Source organism: Manis pentadactyla, chromosome 6 (genome assembly GCF_030020395.1).
Source record: "Manis pentadactyla isolate mManPen7 chromosome 6, mManPen7.hap1, whole genome shotgun sequence".
Classification (NCBI taxonomy): Eukaryota; Metazoa; Chordata; class Mammalia; order Pholidota; family Manidae; genus Manis; species Manis pentadactyla.
Window position 1 is genome coordinate 2,724,749 of NC_080024.1, and position 18,441 is coordinate 2,743,189.

The following is an 18,441-nucleotide window of genomic DNA, read 5'->3' on the forward strand; positions in this document are numbered from 1 at the left end:
GTCGGTCACCAACGTCCTTTCAAGAAAGCGGTCAGCTCCCGAACACCCGCTTTCTGGTCTGGCCCTTGGGGAGGCACTGTGGAGATGCTGGCCAGGGGGGCGGCACTGGCCACAGCAGGGCCCTTGCTGGGGAGCTGCCTGCCAGGCGTGCTGGCGTCTATCGTTTGACATCTTCACCCACCAGGGGCCCAGGGCCTGCTCGCCCCTGGGAAATAAATCCAGGCTGGATCCTGGCCCCCAGCTGCCCCAGGCCTTGGCGGCTCCATAGTCTCCCAGGAGGGGTGGCTCCACAGGGCCAGTGGAGCATGGGGATGTGACCCTGTTCTGGACGGCATCTGGGAGGCCTGAGGGTCTCCAGGCCCCACCTCAGCTCACCCTCCAAGCACAGTGCCTGAGTCGCGGAGCTGCCATGCATCTTTACCCAGATTGTTCTCTTTGGTGGGGCTGGACCCTGGCTGGCTCAGGCACATGGGCATCCCGGGCTGGACACCAGCATGGCACAGTATGCAGCCACTCCCCGGCTGGCTCAGGCACACGAGAACCCCGGGAGAAGCACCCTCTCAGTGGTCCAACACAAGCACTGAAATCTTTTTATTAGTTCATTTAATTTCTGACAATTATTTCCTCAATGTCATCATAAGCTCTTTTCACCTTAAAACCACACATTACAAGTGTTATTTATTAAAAAGCACTTCTGTGTAACATCTCCATGAGATACACTTGGTGTCAGATAAGCACTCGTGAAGATACAAGAATTCCTGTGCGAGTAAGATTGGGAAGCTGAGCTGGGGGACTGATTCCCCACCTCGGGGATGCCCCAGAATCACGTAAGCAGCCCCCCGCAGCTCAGCTGCCCAGTGAGCCCGAGGAAATGACCAAAAGGGAAGAGGCTGGAGGCGCAGGGGGCTCTGGGCGGGGAGGTGCCCAGAGGCCACAGCCTGGTGGCGACAGGCCTCCTTGGCCCAGGCAGGGCTGGGAGGTAGGGGACGGCCAGGCAGAGTGCAGGGCCTGACCGCCGCCCCACCCACTGGACAGGGCCGAGCTGAGGCAGGGAGGCCCATGGGCAACCAAACTGCTGGGCGAATGACAGGTGCCATGGTCATAGCAAAATCCAGGTTTCCTATTTTCATGATAGCAATTGGTAATTGATTATAAATACAAGGATTTGATCTTCTACACAAAAGCACACCTCCCAGGAAGGGAGCACTCCCCAAAGGCTCACCCCACTTCCCAGAGGGGAGCATGGACACAGCTGAAGCATTTCCTTTCAGCCATGCCACTGGGCAGCCATGGCAGCGGGCCCTAGGTGGGCGTTTGTGTCCCAGTCTGTAAGCACCCCTGCCCCACGCACGGCCGCACTGCACACTGCCCCTCCGCACCCAGACTCTCCTGGGCGAGTTAGGAAGGGTCAGGCGGGCACAGCCCTTGGGGGAGCTTCCTGTGAGGCGCCCTTGGCCCTAGGCCTGGTTCTCCAGCCAGGCCACGGCCTGCTTCAGGTCCTGCACGACCAGGTCCACCTCGGCCCGGGTGGTGCTGCGGCCCACGCTGAGCCGGATGGCATTCTGGGCCACGCCGAAGGGGATGCCAGAGCTCAGCAGCACCGGGGATGGCCTGGAGGGGCGAGGGAGCTGGCATTAGCTGCCTGTCACAGAGGGAGGACCCTGTGCTCCTCGGGACCCGGGGACAGACACGGCCCTTTCTGCTCCTGACCAGCTTCCCACGCTGGGCTGTGTCCATGCAGAACCGGGCCTGCTCCCCTCCTCTGTTCTCTGCCAAACACACCTCTAAGCTCGCCCCTCTTCAAGGTCCCTTGTGCTCAGGACTCCTGCATACACAGTGGCCCTTCCCAGCTCGATGCAGACCACTGGCCACTGTGTCCGGCTAGGCGGGGCGTTGGGACATGGGTTTCCTTATCTCCAAGGTGGTGACAGGTCGGGGAGACGCATGGCCCCACCTGGCGTGGAGTGCCTTCCTTCCCACGCGTGGCCTGGGAGCTGGGGCTGCCAGGTCATGGCTGTGTTCACAGCTCCTGGCACAGGGCTTTAACATTTATCAACAGAAGACATCAGAAGGTGGCTTTGAAGCTGGGCTGTATGGCTCATGGCAGTCCTCCAATCCCCAAGGAGGCTCCCTCGTCAAGGGGACAGAGAGCCCGGGGACCAGCAGGGCACAGTATGCTGCCACTGCGGGGCCCGTGACACCCGTCCAGGTAAATGCCTCCACACACAGGACTGGGTGGAGTGGCTGCCTTTCATCACCTCTGGTCACCGAGCATCAGAGCCCGAGGCCCCCACAGCCCACTGTGCCCCAGGTGAGAGCAGGACCGGGGTGGGCAGTGACCCGGCCCAGAGCTCTGGCCCCCCCACCCCTCCCAAGTGGGTGGCCTCACCTCCTGTTCCAGGGCACCCCCACTTCCCACAAGGGCAGTGAGCATCCGCCCCCCCACACCCTCACGGGGGCCTCACCGGACTCTCGCTTCTGAGCTGTGCTGCCAGCCCTCCTCGTCCCCACCGGCCCACCTCTGCGCTGCCCCTGCCAGCTGACCGCCCGCCTCAGCTGCCTTGTCTGAGACAGCAGCTGCTCATGTCCCCGTGAGGGGGTGGGGAGTCTCTGCGAGCGGCCCCCTGTGCCCTCCCTCTGCCCTCCAGGCTGGCCTTGGCCTCACAGCTCCCGACGGTGGCTCCGGCTCTGGGCCTCGCCGGTGCCCCACGCAGCCCCTCTGCTATAGTGTGCTGAGGCCCTGAGGAGCCCCCTGTCTGCGCCCCCTCCGTGGCCACACCTGTGCTCCCTCTAGGCGGCTGCCCCCCTCCTGCGCTCCCACGCAGTCCCAGCCGGCCCTGGGTGCTAATGGCAGCCTGCTGCCGATCACCCCCACAGGCCTGCTCTCCCTGCAGCCCAGGCTGCTCCCCTCCCTGCACGCTCCCCAGTCACTGCTAGCCTAGATGAAACACCTTCTCTTCCCCCCGCAGAACCTGGCCCCCAGCCCCGCACCCTCCCCTTCTGCCTCTGCCTGGTCCAGGCCCTCACTCAGGCCAACTGGGCCTGCTGTCCTATGACCCTTCCTGTGCCGAGTGGGGGAGTTTTCTGTAACCCAAATCCGACATGTCACACTCTTCAGAACCCTTGTTTTCCTGAGGATAAAGGGGGCTCCTAGCACTGCTCCCTCTTGCCACAGGGGCTTGACCTCCCTGGTCAGGTCCAGACCCTCCCTTAGGCCACGGTTTGCGTATCTCCCATCCTAATGCCTGCCCACGAAGCCCTCACTTCACAGGCTGCAGCACCAGCCCCGGCCTGGGATGGCTGGTCCCTTCCTGGGTCCCTCCCAGGCTGCAGGCCACCTGCCCATCCGTGACGAGCACCCGCAGCACAGATGTGCCCTGGACACTGGAGCTGAGCACATGGGGAGCACTTACTGGTCTCCGTGGGCCGAGTGGCATGCAGCGCCCACGCTGGCCAGCAGCGTCCTGCACTGTGCCAGCACCAAGTGGCCTGAGGAGACAGAGCACATGTCCCTGAGGCAGAGTCCAGGCAGGGCCCCACTTGTCCCTCCCCGTCTGCCTCTCCTCTTCTCTGCTGCAAGTTCTGTGGGTCCCTCCCTGTGCCACCAAACAGTTCCAGTGCACAGGCCCCTCTGCCCACAGGAACCTGAGAAAATGCTTCCTCTCCCGTGGCTGCAGAAGAGCAGACACTGGTGCCTCGTGAGACGGGCCGTGAGATTGTCATTGCTGGTCAGCTGCCTAGTAAGACACTCAGAATTCTGATAATCTGTTGTCCTGAGAGTAATACTTAAATTCATATCCATGCTTCCTAAAGGCAGAGAGACCTGGGGGCTAGAAGGCACTTCCCTCTTTTATAAGCTCAGAGATTAAATACATAGAGCGGTCACTGCTGATTTAATCATGACGAGTCGCTGTCTCATTTAAGTGAACACAGGTCACCACAGACAGGTGTCCCCGACAAAAAGGGGCAGATGACAGCGGAGCTTTCTCCCCACGGCAGGAGCTCTGGAGGGATGGCAGGCAGCCATGCTCCCGTACCTCAAGAATGTGGCAGCGACAGCTGCTGGCCCTCCTCACAGCCCCAGGAAGCCACCGCCTCTGTCACTCACCTTGGAAGACAGACGAGGCGATGGCTTCGCCCTGGAAGTGGGTGCCACACTGCAGACGCACCGCCCCGCGCTCCGGGGCTGCAGCTCCCCTCCCAGTGAAGCACATTGGTCAGCCTGGACCTCATCCCATTTTCTACCGTTTCCCGCATGGGAGGGTGGCATGGCCACGGGCCCACGTGAAGCCCATGGACCTGCGTGTCATTCTCACCAGGGCCCGGCCTCCAACTTGCCCTCATCCTCCTAAGATACGCGTAAAAGCTGCTGATGGAAAGGGACCAACAAGCCTACGACTTACTTCACTTTCTCTCTTTTCCTAACAGCTTTTGGGTGGGTGCTACCCGGGCACAAGGGCCAAGCAGCACTGTGCCCAGAGCAGGGGCACCTCGAGCACTGGTGAGGCAGCTCAGCTCGGTCCCACGGAGCCCTGTGGCACAGCTGTGCGCTGCTCACAGACACCAGCAGGGGCCAGGCCTCACCTCGGAGCAGGGGTCCCTGGATGGAAAAGTTGCATGTGTTGGGCAGCCGCTCTGTCCCTGGAAACTGGCTGTTCAGATGGATTCTTCCATCAAATTCAGCCTGCAATGTCCACGGAATATTCAGTGACAGCTTCCAGCCTCCGTGCCCCCTGTCCACCCGAACTGTTTGAACTTTTCTGGAAAACAAAGCCTCAACATATGAAGTAATTATCTCAGCGATGGGCATCTGCCTGAATGGCTGTGGGGACTGGCCTGGGAAGCAAAGGTGAGGAGAAAAAAGTTCCAAATACACGTGCTCTCCTAGGCCCGGCCACTAAAACCAGTAGCTATGGAGTTAGTTTTTATCATGTGTCAGGGAAAAACGTCACCCACTTGGCCCAGAGCCCCTTGGGGGCTCCTGACTCGGGCTCCCCAGGGCTCCCCGCCAGCCCAGGCTCCTCGCAGAAGGAAGGCCGCCAGCCGCCCCGCCCACGCCACCGCACTCACCACCAGCCGCTCCTCCAGGTAGTCGCGGACGTCCCTCATGTGCGCCTCGTAGGCCTCGCAGTTCTCCATCACCAGCTCGGCGGCCTGGGGACATGGGACGGCACAGCGAGAAGGCCCATTCAACACCACACGGGGCAGCGAAGCAGTGCAAACAGCAGCGGCGACTCAAACGGCTCGTTTCCTGGGGCCTTATGAGCAGACGGTGTTGACTGGTTCGTGGAGAGCTGAAGGGACGGGGCTGCGGTACGTGCTCAGGGGCCCTTATCTCCATGAGGACAGCAGCTCCCTTCACCAGGCACCAAGGCTCAGGGCAGGGCGGAGGGAAGATGGCACGCGGAACCGGAGGGTGCTGCAGACAAAGGCAGCCACCAACATTCAAGGCCATATGGGAGGGACAGGCACCAACCCTGGACCGAGTGGGCGAGGGCACCGGGTTGCAGAGGCCCTATGACAGGTGGGATCTGAACCTAAGTGCAACAGGGCAATGCTCAGGCTTTGAGAAAGGGGTGAGGTCACCTGATTTGTGTACTTAATGGCCATCCCAGATGCTGTGTGGAGGATGGAAGACTGTGGTGGGTGTCCAGCCCAAGCGGGGGGTGACCTGGCCAAGTGGGTGGCTGTGAACGTGGGCAAGAGGCCAGAACACACAGTACTGACTGTTACATCTGGTGCAGGGGACAAGGTTGAGGGCATCTCACCGATTTCAGAATTGAGAACCTGGGTGGCAGAGGCACTACAGGGACAGAGGCACATTGTGGACCCAGAGGCAATGTCAGCAGGGGGGGCTGTGGGTCCTCCGGGAGGTCAGGACCTGCCCTGAGATGTCGTCCAAAGACCTAACACTGGCTGGTGTTAGAGCCACAAGGAACCTCCGTGGGGCCATGCAGAGGAGGCTGGGAGGGCACCCAGGAGGCCTGCCAGCAGGTGAGGAGGCAGAGAAGGAACAGCCAGGGCGGAGGGCAGGCAAGCAGCCAGCAGCCAGCATGGTGAGGGCGTGACAACACAATGGTGCCCGGGGACCTCCTCGGCAAGTCTAAGAGGTGAGGAAGGAGCAAGACTGTGTCTGGGAGGGAGGGGGTTGGGGGTGGGTGGGCCGCTCCCAGGGCAGAGACACTGGCAGGAACGTTTGGAGGCAATGTCTCAGGGAAGCAGTTTTAAAAGCTGGGAAACGTTCTAGTGAGGAGGGACACGACACAGCAGGAGGGGCTCCCGGGGAAGGGGCAGGAAGCCCAGAGACCTTTACTTGGCCTGGGCAGGGCCAGCACGCCTCTCCTGGAGAAGAGACCTCAGAAAGATGCGCACGGGCTGGGGCCAGGCTGGGCGAGGACTGGGGTGAGATGACAGTACGCTCCCAACTGATGGCAGGGTCAGAGGGTCTGGGCACAGGTGTGCCACCAGGAGGAGTAAAGGGCCCAGGGCTTGGGCTGAGGTGCCTGCGCTCAGCGGCCACCACCCCATCCTCATAAGGACTTGGGACTCTGCTCCTGCAGGGAGGGCGGGGCTCGGGGAGGTGGAGAAACTTGGTCCAGGAACAAGCACACGCACGGGCCTGACATTCCTCTTGGTTGTCATAACATCATTGTATTTCTTCTATTTACAAGAGTCTGGAAGATGCGTCCCCTTAAATGTCAAGCATGTCAAGTGCAACCCATTTTACAGAGCTCAAAAGTGTTATTTTCAGGTCGGTGAATAAAATTTGAGGCTTCTCCTCATAGCAGTCCATAAACCAGGGTCCTCAACATGACCCTCTAAAGCCCTGGATACCTGGGAAAGCTGCTGGGGAAATGGATCTTGAAAATAGAAAATGCATATATTGGCGTCTTCTTGGTTTCTGGCATAGGGCTCCTGAAACCCTTGTAAATTCCTAAGTGGTAAGAACCCCAGGGGTGTCTCTTGTTCTGTATTTGCACTTTGATTCTGACACAGAGCTCCTAAAACCCTTGGAAGGTCTCAGGTGACTAGCATCTTGTTCTAATGCTGCACCTCTGGGTGGGCTCCTGCCCAGCTTGGCGTGGGGCTGGTCTCAGCAAGACCAGGCCAGGATTAGAAGCTTGGAATTCTCAGCCCCACCCTCCACCCTCCAAAAAAGGAGAGGGCCTGCAAGTGGAGTAAATGATGGGTGGAAGCCTCCACAAAGTCCCCAGCAGACTGGCTGGGAGACCTTCTGGGCTGTGAACACGCGGAGGTGCTGGGAGGGCACCTGCCGTGCACGCCTCTCCCATGTGGATGTCCGTACCCCTCAGCACGTCCTTCCACAATAGACAGGTGAGCTAGTGAGCTCTGTTGAGTTTCCCAGTGAATTAAACCTGAGATGGAGTTCGTGGGAGCCTCTGGTTTGTAGCTGGTTGGTCAGAAGTGCAGGGGACGGCCTCGACTTGGGCGGGCATGGGGAGGGGCGTCTCTGGGACTGAGCCCTTCACCTGTGGGGTCTGACGCCATCTCCGGGTGGACGGTGTCAGAAGTGAGTGAAATGGCAGGACAGCCAGTTGGGGTCACAGAATTGCACGGTGGGGCAGTCCCACACAGCTGGTGTTGGAGGTGTGTGTGCGCCAGTAAAGGAGACACAGGGGGAAGGCTGAGGTTCCCCACAGCAACAGGCAAAGCAGTTGCTTCCTCTGCCCAAGCTCGCCAGGCTCACCTTCCCAAGGCCGGCAATCATCGGGGTGTTCTCTGTCCTGTAAGAGACAGAATCCCTTATTCAATCCCATTTCCATGCAAAGCAATTAGCGAACATCCCAGAAGGCAATCCTGTCTCATGAAAGTCATGTGTTCAAAGAAAAACAAAATCACACTAACATCTTTCCTAACAGGTGCCAAGTGGCCGCCTCAACGGGCAGCTGCAGGCCTCCAGACCCTCCATGCAGTGTCCTGTGCTGGCCCGGAGACCAGCACCACCGCCCACTGTGAGCAATATATTTTGGGTGTCCACAATGACAATTCTATCTGGACCCTTTTGCTATCCAGGAGAAACCCCTCTTCTGACGGTAGACCCTTTGGGCCCCGCACTGTTCCCTGAAGCTGACGTTTCATCTGAAACCTCCCAACTATATATTCGGGATGAAGCTTCATTACAGAGATTGGGGCACAGGTGTGCAGGTGTGGGGGGGGCCAGGAAAGGGCCCAGAGAACCTGAGGCAGTGGCTCTTATATACTGACCTCAAAAACTGAAAAACACAACTCTATTTTCAGGAAAAACAAAATAAAACATTAATTCAATGATTTTCTTAATTTTAAGTTTTAGCTAAATAAATTTTCTCAAGCCTTGGGAGCTGGAGACTGCTTGTTAAACAACAATAACAAGGTAGTGGCCACCCAGCACAGGGCACACAGGAGCCGAGATCCTGCTGTGCTTCCGGGGACCAGTCTGTCTGACACCTGGGGGTGCTCCGGGAGAACCAGGAGCTCTGGGTGGTGATGCAGAGGCCCGGGCCTTGTCCCCAGCCTGGATTCCTCTGCCAGCTGTGGGATCCCAGTGGCATCCCCTCTCTGGCCCTACCCTCCTCACTGTAGGATGACACAGTCAGACTAGGAGCATTTGCCGAAGGTCTGTGACCTGAAACTCCCCAGAGGGGCCTCCGGGGTGGAAGAGCTGGGACCCCACGTAGCACGAGGTGCCCCCCTGCCCCAGCCCATCCTGTCAGGCCTATCCCACCCCCCTCTCCCTCCTCCGGGGTACCCAGCCAGCTGTCCTCCGCCTCCACCCAGAGCAGTGCAAACCCTGCTTCTCCGGACACCACACTGAGCCGAGGGCTCCTGGGACACCTGCTGTTCTGCCGCTGATGATTTGTAAACCTTTTATTTGAGATCATGTAGATTCACTGCGGTTTAAGAATTAACACAGACATCCTGTGCGTCGTTCACTCAAGTTTCCCCCAAGTAACACTGCATTACGTTCTCACAGCCAGGACACTGACAAGACCCAGGGCATGTTGAGGACCACAGAGAGCCTCAGAGAGGCTTTTATAATCACACCCACTCCCTTCCCCGCCCTTAGCCCCTGGCAACTGTTAATCTGTTCTCCGTCGCCGTAAGTCTGTCATTTCAGGAGTGTTACATAAACGGGATATACGTCCACACCTTTGGGGATTGGCTTTCCATTCACCGTAGTTCTCTGGAGACTCTAGCAGGCTGCTTTACGCATCAGTAGGTCATCCCCTTCCATCACTGGGTGGGGTGCCCTGGATTTCGTGCCACAGCGTGTTAAACCATTCGCTCATTGAAGGACATCTGGGTTGTCTGCAGTTTGCGGCTATCATGAGCACAGCTGCTCTACACATTTGTATACAGGTTTTGGTGTGAATGTAGGTCTTCATTTCTCTGGGATAAATATCCAAGGGTGAAATTCCCAGGTTGCTCAGCAGTCACATATTTAGTTTTTGAAGAATCTGCCAAACTGTTTTGCAGAGCAGCTGTACCATTTTACATTCCCACCAGCAATTAGTCTTGTTTCTCTGCATCCTCACCAGCATTTGGCGGTGCCAGTTTTTTTACTTTAGCTCTTTTGATAGTGTGGAGTGATCTCTCACTGTGGTTTTAATTTGCATTTGCCTAATAGCTAATGATGTTGAACATCTTTTCATGTGCTGATTTGCTATCTGTGTATCGACTTTGGTGAAATGTCTGTTCACATTTTTTGCCCATTTTCTGACTGAATTGCTGTTTCTGTTGAGTTTTGAGAGCTCTTTATATATATATTCTAGATACTAAACCTTTGTCAGATCTGTCATTTGAAAATATTTCCTCTTACCTAGTAGCTTGTCTTTTCATCCTCTTGAAGTCTTTTGGAGGCCAAAAGTTTTAAATTTTGATGAACTTCAATTTGTCAATTTTTCCTTTTATGAATGCATTTGATGTCAAGTCTAAGAACTCTTTGGCCCTAGAGCCTGAATATTTTTTTCCTAAAAGTTTTACAGTTTATGTTTTCATTTAAGTTCATAATCTATTTTGAGTTAACATCTTGCAAGGTATGAGACATAGGTGAGGTTCATTTTTTGCCCATGGATGACTAATTGCTCCAAAACCATGTGCTGAAAGGCTGTCTTTCCTCCACTGAATTGCTTTTCCATCTATCAAAAATCATTCGGACATACTTCTGTTTGTATCTATTCTGTTCCATTGATCTGCTTGCAGGGATTTGGGCAGAAATTGGGTTAAACTTGTATGCCAATTTGGGAGAATTTATATCTTTACTATATCGAATCTTATGATCCACAAACATGGTATGTCTCTCCATTTTTTTAGGTCTTTGATTTCTTACATCCATATATTGTGTAGTTTTCACCATACAAGTCCTGTACATGTTTTGTTAAATTTATATCTGAGCATTTTTGAGTGATCGTTAATGGTATCATATTCTTAATTTTGCTTAATTTGCTGCCCATTATGTTCATTATCAACATAGAAGTATAATTGATTCTTGTATGTTTATCTTATATCCTGTGATCTTGCTGAATTTACTGATTAGTTCTTGCAGTTTTCACATATAGCCCTTGGGACTTTTTACACAGACTATCATGTGACAAAGAGTGACAGTTTTGCCTTTTCCTTTATAACCTATACACCTTGTATTTCCTTTTCTTGCTTTCTACACTGTTGAGTAAAGATGAGAGGGACATTCTTGGCTTACTCCTAATCATAGGGGTAAAACATTCAAGGTTTCACCTTTTCACTTTGAGCATGATGTTAGCTGTAGGCTTTTTATAGATGCTTTTTTCAAGTTGAAGAAGTTCTTCTATAGTCATATTATTGAGTAATGAATTAATGTTAAATTTTATTAAATGCTTTTTCTACACCAAATAATATGATGCTATTTTTTTTTTAATATGCTGGATTACACTGGTTTTTGAATAAACCAGCCTTGCATCCCTGGAACAAACTCCACTTCATCATGGTGCATAAATTATTTGTATATATTGCTGAATTCCATTGGCTAATATTTTGTTAGATATTTCCACATCTAAATTCATGAGGGATATTTGGTCTAAGTTTTATTTTTTGTACCACTTTTTATTGTGGTATCAATTCATGAATTGAGAAGTGTTCCCTCCTTTTCTATTTTCTCAAAAAGATTACATAGAAATAGTGTTACTTCTTTAAATGTTTGCTAGAATTCTCCCATGAGACTATCTGGACCCGGACACTTCTTTTTGGGGAGTTATGCAATCAATTTCCTAATAGTTACAGAGCTTTTCAAATGATCTAATTTCAGGTGAGCTGTAATACTTTGTTTTTTGATGAAGTGGTCCACTTCATCCGAGTTGTCAAATTCATGTGTGTAAGATTGTTTGTAGCGTTCCCTTCCCTTATTACCCTTTTCATATCTGTAGGGTCTGTATGATATCCCATTTCATTCTTGATACTGGCAGTTTGTTTCTTTTTTTCTTTGTCAGTCTTACTAGAGAATTGTCACTTTTATCGATATTTTCAAAAGCCAACTCTTTGTTTCATTGACTTTTTAAAAAATCATCTTTGTTTTCAATTTTATTGATTTCTGTTCTCACCTTGATTATTTCCTTCCTTCTCTTTGCTGTGGGTTTATTTTGTTCTATCTTCTAGATTCTTCAGGTCAGAGTGTAGATTGACTTGAGATTCTTCCTCTTTCTAATGAGTAGTTAGTGCTATAAATTCCCCTCTCGGCAATGCTTTAGCTGTGTCTCACACATTTTGATAAATTGCATTTTCATTCATCTTAATGTCCTTAATTCTTTTGAGACTTCCTCTATGATCCATGGTTTATTTAGAAGTGTGTTATTTGTTTCTAAGTGTTTGGAGATTTTCATATTACCTTCCACTTACTGATTTCTGGTTTTATTCTATTCTGGTTAGACACACTCTGTATGATATCAGTTCTTTAAATGTACTGAGCTTTGTCTAATGGCACAGGATATGGTCTATTTTATTCCTATTCCTATTGTATTCTATGGTATTTGAAAATAATCTGTATTTTGCAGTTGTTGGATGGAGTGTTCTAAACATGTCAATTAAGTCTTCTTGGTTGATGAGTGTTATTGAGTGCTCTGTATCTTGATTTTTTGATTTGTTACTCTAACCACTGTTGAGGGATGGATACTGAAGTAGCCAACTGTAATTGTGGATTTGTCTTTTTTCAGTTCAATCAGTTTTTGTCCCACATATTTTACAGCTCTATTGCTTAGTGCACCAACATTTAGGAATGTTTTGTTTTCTCGGTGGACTCTTTTATTATTATATAATGTCCCCTCTCTGTCTTTGGTAATTTTTTTGCTCTGGGGTCTCCTTTTAGCCTGCCTCTACCACTATATTTGAAGTGAGTTACTTGAAGACAAAATACAGTTGGTTAGTTTAAAAAAATTCACTCTGTAAGTCTCTGCTTTTAATTGGTGTATTTAGACCATTTACATTTAATGTAATTACTGATGTTATTAGGGCTTAAGACAGCCATCTTTTTGTTTTTGTTTGTTGTTTTTATTTGTTTCTTTTTTCTACAGTTCTCTGGGTTACTTAACATTTTTCAGAAGTTCAAGTGAAGAACAGAAACCTTTTACATCCCTTTTCCCTCCGCCATTTATAATTATCTTCAGTTATTTCTCCCACATACATGTTGAACCATGTCAGACAGTGCTCTGATTTTTTGCTGAAGTCATTAAGCATAATTTAGAAAATTCAAGAGCAGAAGGAAGCCCATTTACCCATATTTTCGCTAACCATGTCCTTTCTTTCCAATGTTCCAAGTTTCCTTCTTTTACTGTTTCTTTTCTGTTTAAAATAACTTCCTTTGGTCATTTTTAGCATAGATTGTCTGGTGACAGATTCTGCTAATTTTCTTTCATTTGAAAATGTCTTGATTTCCCTCTCATTCTTGAAGGACACTTCTGCTGTATATATGATTCTGGCTTGACAGTTTTCTTTGAGCACTTGAAAAATACTGTGCCTCTTCCTTCTGGTCTCCATGGTTTTTGATGAGAAGTCAACTGTCATTCAAATTACTTCTCTGCTATAGGTAAGGTGTCATTTGTTCCCCCTCTGGCTGTTTTAAAGATTTTCCATCTTTCATTTTCATAAGTTTAGTTATATGTCTTGACATGGATTTCTTTTACCTTGTTAGGCACTTGTTCAGCTTCTTGAATCTGTAGTTCTATGTCTCTTACCAAATCGGGGAAGTTTTCAGCCATTGTTTTTTCAAGTTCTTCTTCATGCCACCCTTACTCCTCTCCGAAACAGCAATGAGATGAATGCTAGCTCTTCTGTTACAACCCCACAGGTCCCTGGGGCAAGGTTCCATTTCTTTTTTATTCTGGTTTATATCCTTGCTGTTTAGATGAGGTAATTCTATCATCCTACCTTTCAGTTCATTGACTCTTTCCTCTGTTGCCTCTGTCGCGCTGCTGAGCTCATCCACTCAGCTTTTTTGGTTGTTGTAGCTTTTAGTTCTAAACTTTCCATTTAGTTCTTCTGTACATTTTTTCCTTTGCTTACACTTTCATTTGTTGAAAGTGTGTTCATAACTGTTCACTGAAAGCCTTTTAATTGTGTCTGCCTTAAAATCACAGTCAGGTAATCTTAACACCTTTGTCATCTCAGTGTTGGCATCTACTGATTGTCTTTTTTCATTCTATTTAAGATCTTTCTGGTTCCCAGTATAATGAGTATTTTTTGGATGAAACCTGGATGTTTTTGTATTATGGGAGTATGGGTGGTGCTTAACCCTTTTGTTTCAGCTGGCCTCCTCTGACACTGCTCTGGTAGGGCTAGCTCATTACTGCCAGGTGGAGGGAGAAGTCCAGGTTTCCTATTTGGCCTGTGCTGACATCCAAGGGAAGGACACACCTTGTTAGTGATGGGTTACAAGGCCAGGCTCCCCATGTAGTCTCCGCTGACACTGTGATGGGGGTGCCTCATTACTGGCTGGTAAGGGCTAAAGTCCTGGCTCCCTACCAGTATCTCTGACACACCCAATGAAGGTGTGGGGGCGTCTTGTCACAGCCTGTGCAGATGGAAGTCCAGGCTCCCCACTTTGCCTCTGCTGACATGGGTGGGGGTGGCAGTTTACCTTGTGGTGACTGGCTGGAGTAAAGCAGGTATTGCCTAGAAGTTCTGTTTTTCTTGGCTGTCCCTGTCCCAGTCCCCTGGCTAGAGAGAGCAGGCTTTGGGTGGGTGTTGGTGTTTCTGAGTTGCTGGCTTCATTAGCTCCATGTCTGGGAGGGAGAAGGCAAAAGGAAACCCAAGGAACCCACCACTGTGTTGTTCTATTTCTCTCTCTGTTACGAAGTTTCTGACACTGTGTGTGGTGCTGGCACCACCTCATTCCCTGGTTAAAGCATCACTGTACGTAGCGGGGAATAAGGGCCTTCAGAAAGGAAACCAGGTGCTCCTCTGTGGCCCTGCTCATCCCAGTCAAGAAGCAGCACATCACAGCCAGGAGGGCCCCGGCTCTGACTCATCCCCCAAGAGATTGCAGATCTGAGAGGCCTCAGTGCAGAATTCATCAGTTGAGCCCCTGCTGGCTCAGTAGAGGTGGAGACTGTCTGTGTTACAGTGCTTCCAAGAGACAAAGAAAAGCCACTACCCTCCAAACCAACAGCACGGCCAGTGGGTCAGACTTCATTAACCTCCAGCTTACCCTGGCCTGAAATTCCGCTCCTGTCCACCTCCAAACAGCATAGGGTACAGAGGGATGAGCTCACCGAGCCCTCGGACGTAGAGTGCTCCAATCCTGGGACCATAGAACTGAAAGGACAAGCCAGCCATTTATTCAGTAAGAGCCTCTGAGGACCTGCGCTCTGTGTGTGCTGAATGCTCAGAGGCCCAGAGAGAAGCCCTCTGTTGTGGACGAGCCCCACCCCCACTGTCAGTCACAGGAGCCTTCGGGGTGCAGGGCAGAGCCTGGGCTCTATTCCCAGTTCTGTGGCCACAGACCTACTCTGCACATCACGTGATAGAATTTGTTAAAGAAGAGGAGCTGGCACTTGAGAGAGCCGAGGGCTCTTCCTGGACATGCCTCCATGTTTTCAGTTCCATGTCATGCGAGACTTGTAAGTGCCACAGCATCAGGCCGGCACGTGACTCCTCTGGAAACCGTCTGAATCCTGTGCTTCAGGACAGAGTGCTACGAGTATTTCAGGTTTCCGTCAGCTGCCAGAAGGATGAGCACAGCTTCAGAGCATCTACCGTTTCCCCTATTCCACCTTAAAGCTAAGAATCACTAAAACCAAACTTTTGCATTCAGAAGCCACACTTCAGATTAAGTTAAAGAAAGCAACCATTTCTTGAACCCACACCTTCTGTCCTTGGAGTGGGGGTCTGAGTGGGCTGCTGAGGGGTCTGCATACTCTCTGCCCACTGCAGAGGACACTTACTACCTGACTAAACCCACCTGCCTCACAACGACTCACCTGAGACCTCAACGCCCTCCCGCAGCCTGGCCTGGGTGCCCCTTCTGCCCCATGTGGGTTGGGGGACCCTGTCATCCCTGTCATGGAGCTTGTCAAATGGCGTCCTAGCTACTGCTGGTCTTCCCTTAAGCTCCTGCGGGCCTTGCACTTACTTGGCAGTGCTGGACGCTGAGCATGGTGAGCGGTGAGCCCCGGGGTTACCAGGGCCTCTTCCCCACCGGGAGGGAAGTGGCCTCTGAAGACGCACCTTGTGCCCCACGATTGTCAGGAAGTCCACGCCCAGGTCCTCCACGTCCACACGCCTTTTCCCCAAGGCCTGCGCAGCGTCCGTGTGCAGAAAAACGAGAGGCAGCCCGGAAGCAGCCCGCTTCTGGTTCACAGCTTTAATTCGCTGACTGATTTCAGCTATGGGCTAAAGTGGGGAAAATAAGCAGTTGAGGGTGTTGCTTTGATTTGATGAAAATGGAATGAAAGAAATAAGGATCTGTTAATGAGGGCAATGAAAGTTACAAATTGAAGAAAAAAACAAGAGGCCCCAGTGGAGAAGCATGAGGACACCAGAGTCTGGGGCCCTTTTCTGCCCCTCAGATTGTTTTTAAAATGGTCAAGTGACTCACCATGATGATGCCGGTCTCATTATTGGCCAGCATGACAGTCACGAGGCACGTGGATGGGCGGACAGCCGCCAGGATGTCATCAGCCTCCGCCTGCCCATTCACCTTCGACACTGGGACAAAGGTGACCTCTGAGGCATAAACACAGGTGCTAAGGTTAATCCCATAGTGTGACCTCTCTTGACAGTCCATTTAGTACAGTTTAACGAAAGCTTTTTCCACCATTAAAAAAGCATTTATTCTAAAAGTTCAGAGAACTATGAAGAAGGAATATAAGCCACCCATTATCACCCTGCCTGGAAGTAATCGGCCTGAACGTTTCCCTCATGCAGCAGCAGGTGGTGGGTTTCTCCCGTGCACGGGCTCCCCACTGCTGCCGAGGGGCCCCACTGGAGGGGCTGTGAGCTCCTGACAGCATTCCACTGTGCCAAGCACTTAACACTGAGCCAACATTTGTTAAGCACCTACTATGTGGCAGGCTCTTATAATCTTTCTACTGCAGATGGAAAATAAGTGGTAGTGACTAAACTGAGGCTTTGGTTTGAAATGGTGGTGGACATACACACCTACTTTCCCTCAAGGTCCCACTGAGATGAGAGAACAGTTCCATTTCTAAATAAGGGGTTTCACCTGTGGACAAGGACTTTTGAGGAAACCCCATGATATGGAAAGACAATAATATCAGATTCACAGTAACAGGAAAAACCACTCAGAATGTTAACAGGAGAAAACTTACTCCATAAGAAGGGTACAGGGATGCAGGGACCACCTGAGTTCAGGGTGCACGGTGCACAGGGCAGAGTGGGAGCTGACTGCTCAGGTGGGTGCAGACTGGGTTCCAACGTCCGAGCATCCTCCCCCCTCACATGCAGCAAGAGGGTGGCAGAGGCACTGGCAGAGTCTGAGAAAGAGCAAGGTACGCCCAAGAGAGGGATGGTAGGCCGGGGGAGGGGCTGAGGAGAGAAGGGCAGAGCTCACGCCTCCTCTCGGGACTCAAAGGGGGGCCAAGGGAAGGCGGTCTTCTTATGAAGGACGTGAAACGATGCTCGACGACATTCGCCATCGAGGAAATGCAAATCCAAACCACAGTGAGAAACCACCTCACACCCCCTAGGATGGCTATAATAAAGAGTACAGGCAATAACTGATGTTGGTGAGGATATGGAGAATTTGGACCCTCATGCACTGCTGGGAAATGTAAATTGTGCAGAATATAAAGCTTAGGGATAAACACAGAGTTATCTCAAAAGGTTAAGCAGAGATTTACCTTATTACCGAGCTGTAACACCCCTAGGTATAAACCCAAGAGAAATGAGAACATGTCCATACAGAAAACTCAAACACAAATGCTCCTAATGGCATTATTCATAATGCCAAACGTTCATCAACTGATGAATGCATTTACACAAATGGAGTATTATTCATCCATAAAAAGGCAGGCAGTACTGATACATGGTACAACAAGGTTACAAGGATGAGCCTTGAAAGCATCCCACAAAGTGAAAGAAGCCATTTACAAAAGTCCGCAATTATGATTTCATTCATATGAAAAGTCCAGAATAGGGAAATTCTCTAGAGGCAGAAGGTAGATAGATCCCTGGTTCCCCGGGCTTGAGGAAAAGAGATTTACAGTTAATGATACGAAGTTTCTTTTCGGGGTGATGAAATGTTCTGGAGTTGGTCATGGTGATGGTTGTACACCCTCACGAATATGCTAAGAACTGCTGAACTGTCACTTTAAATGGGCGAACTGTATCATGTAGGGATTGCATCCCCATAAAGCTGATACATACAGAAACGATTGGGAGGTGTGGAGGTGACGGGGTGTGAGACAGTCAAGTCCAGGCCTCATTTTATACTGGCGATTCAACACTTGAGCTGATAAAGCAAGAACTGGAGATTGTGTTTGTAATTATTAAGTATTACACTGGAAGCTATTCAAATGATAATGCAACTTCAAGGAAAACTCTGAAAGCAGAGTGGTTTGGGTCGCCTGTTGGCAGAGAAGAATCTTTACTTTGTGCTTTATACCTTCTTCTGTAATGTTTAAATTATTTCTATCAGTGAGTGTTAACATTTATGCAATTTTAAAGGAGGCAAAATGCAACTAACTAATAACCCTGTATACTAAGTTGCCCTTCCCTGTGTAAAACACAGAAAAAAGGCACCAGGGATTAAAAGGAACTACAGTTTAAATAAGAAGTTAGACCTGACTTTAGTTATAGTGGTGCGTTCAGGTAGGGCATAAGAGAAAACCTTTTCTAGTAGTCAAGCAGGAAAACAGTCAATTGGAGCAGTTCCTTGATAGCCCTTTATCTTTAAGATAAAAATGCCTTCCCTGATTCATCTCCAGGATTCCAGGCAGATTAGATAGGGAGGCTGAATGC

The 18,441-nt window shown here is 50.6% G+C and overlaps 1 protein-coding gene across 4 annotated transcripts in view; it reads right to left on the reverse strand.

Moving 5' to 3' along the window:
- Positions 1–564: 564 nt before the first annotated feature.
- SCLY (selenocysteine lyase) overlaps positions 565–18,441 on the reverse strand; it is a 30,737-nt gene continuing 12,860 nt past the window's right edge. For 2 of the 4 annotated variants that reach the window (XM_036901156.2, XM_036901160.2), the window contains 8 exons: positions 16,058–16,185; positions 15,688–15,852; positions 14,669–14,775; positions 7,709–7,745; positions 5,071–5,154; positions 4,585–4,684; positions 3,414–3,489; positions 565–1,611 (listed from right to left, as the gene is read on the reverse strand). In XM_036901156.2, coding sequence (XP_036757051.1) covers positions 1,458–1,611; positions 3,414–3,489; positions 4,585–4,684; positions 5,071–5,154; positions 7,709–7,745; positions 14,669–14,775; positions 15,688–15,852; positions 16,058–16,185 — 851 coding nt within the window. In that variant the 3' untranslated portion in view covers positions 565–1,457. The remainder of the gene's footprint in view (positions 1,612–3,413; positions 3,490–4,584; positions 4,685–5,070; positions 5,155–7,708; positions 7,746–14,668; positions 14,776–15,687; positions 15,853–16,057; positions 16,186–18,441) is intronic. The other 2 variants (XM_036901155.2, XM_036901154.2) reach the window with 1 other exon arrangement.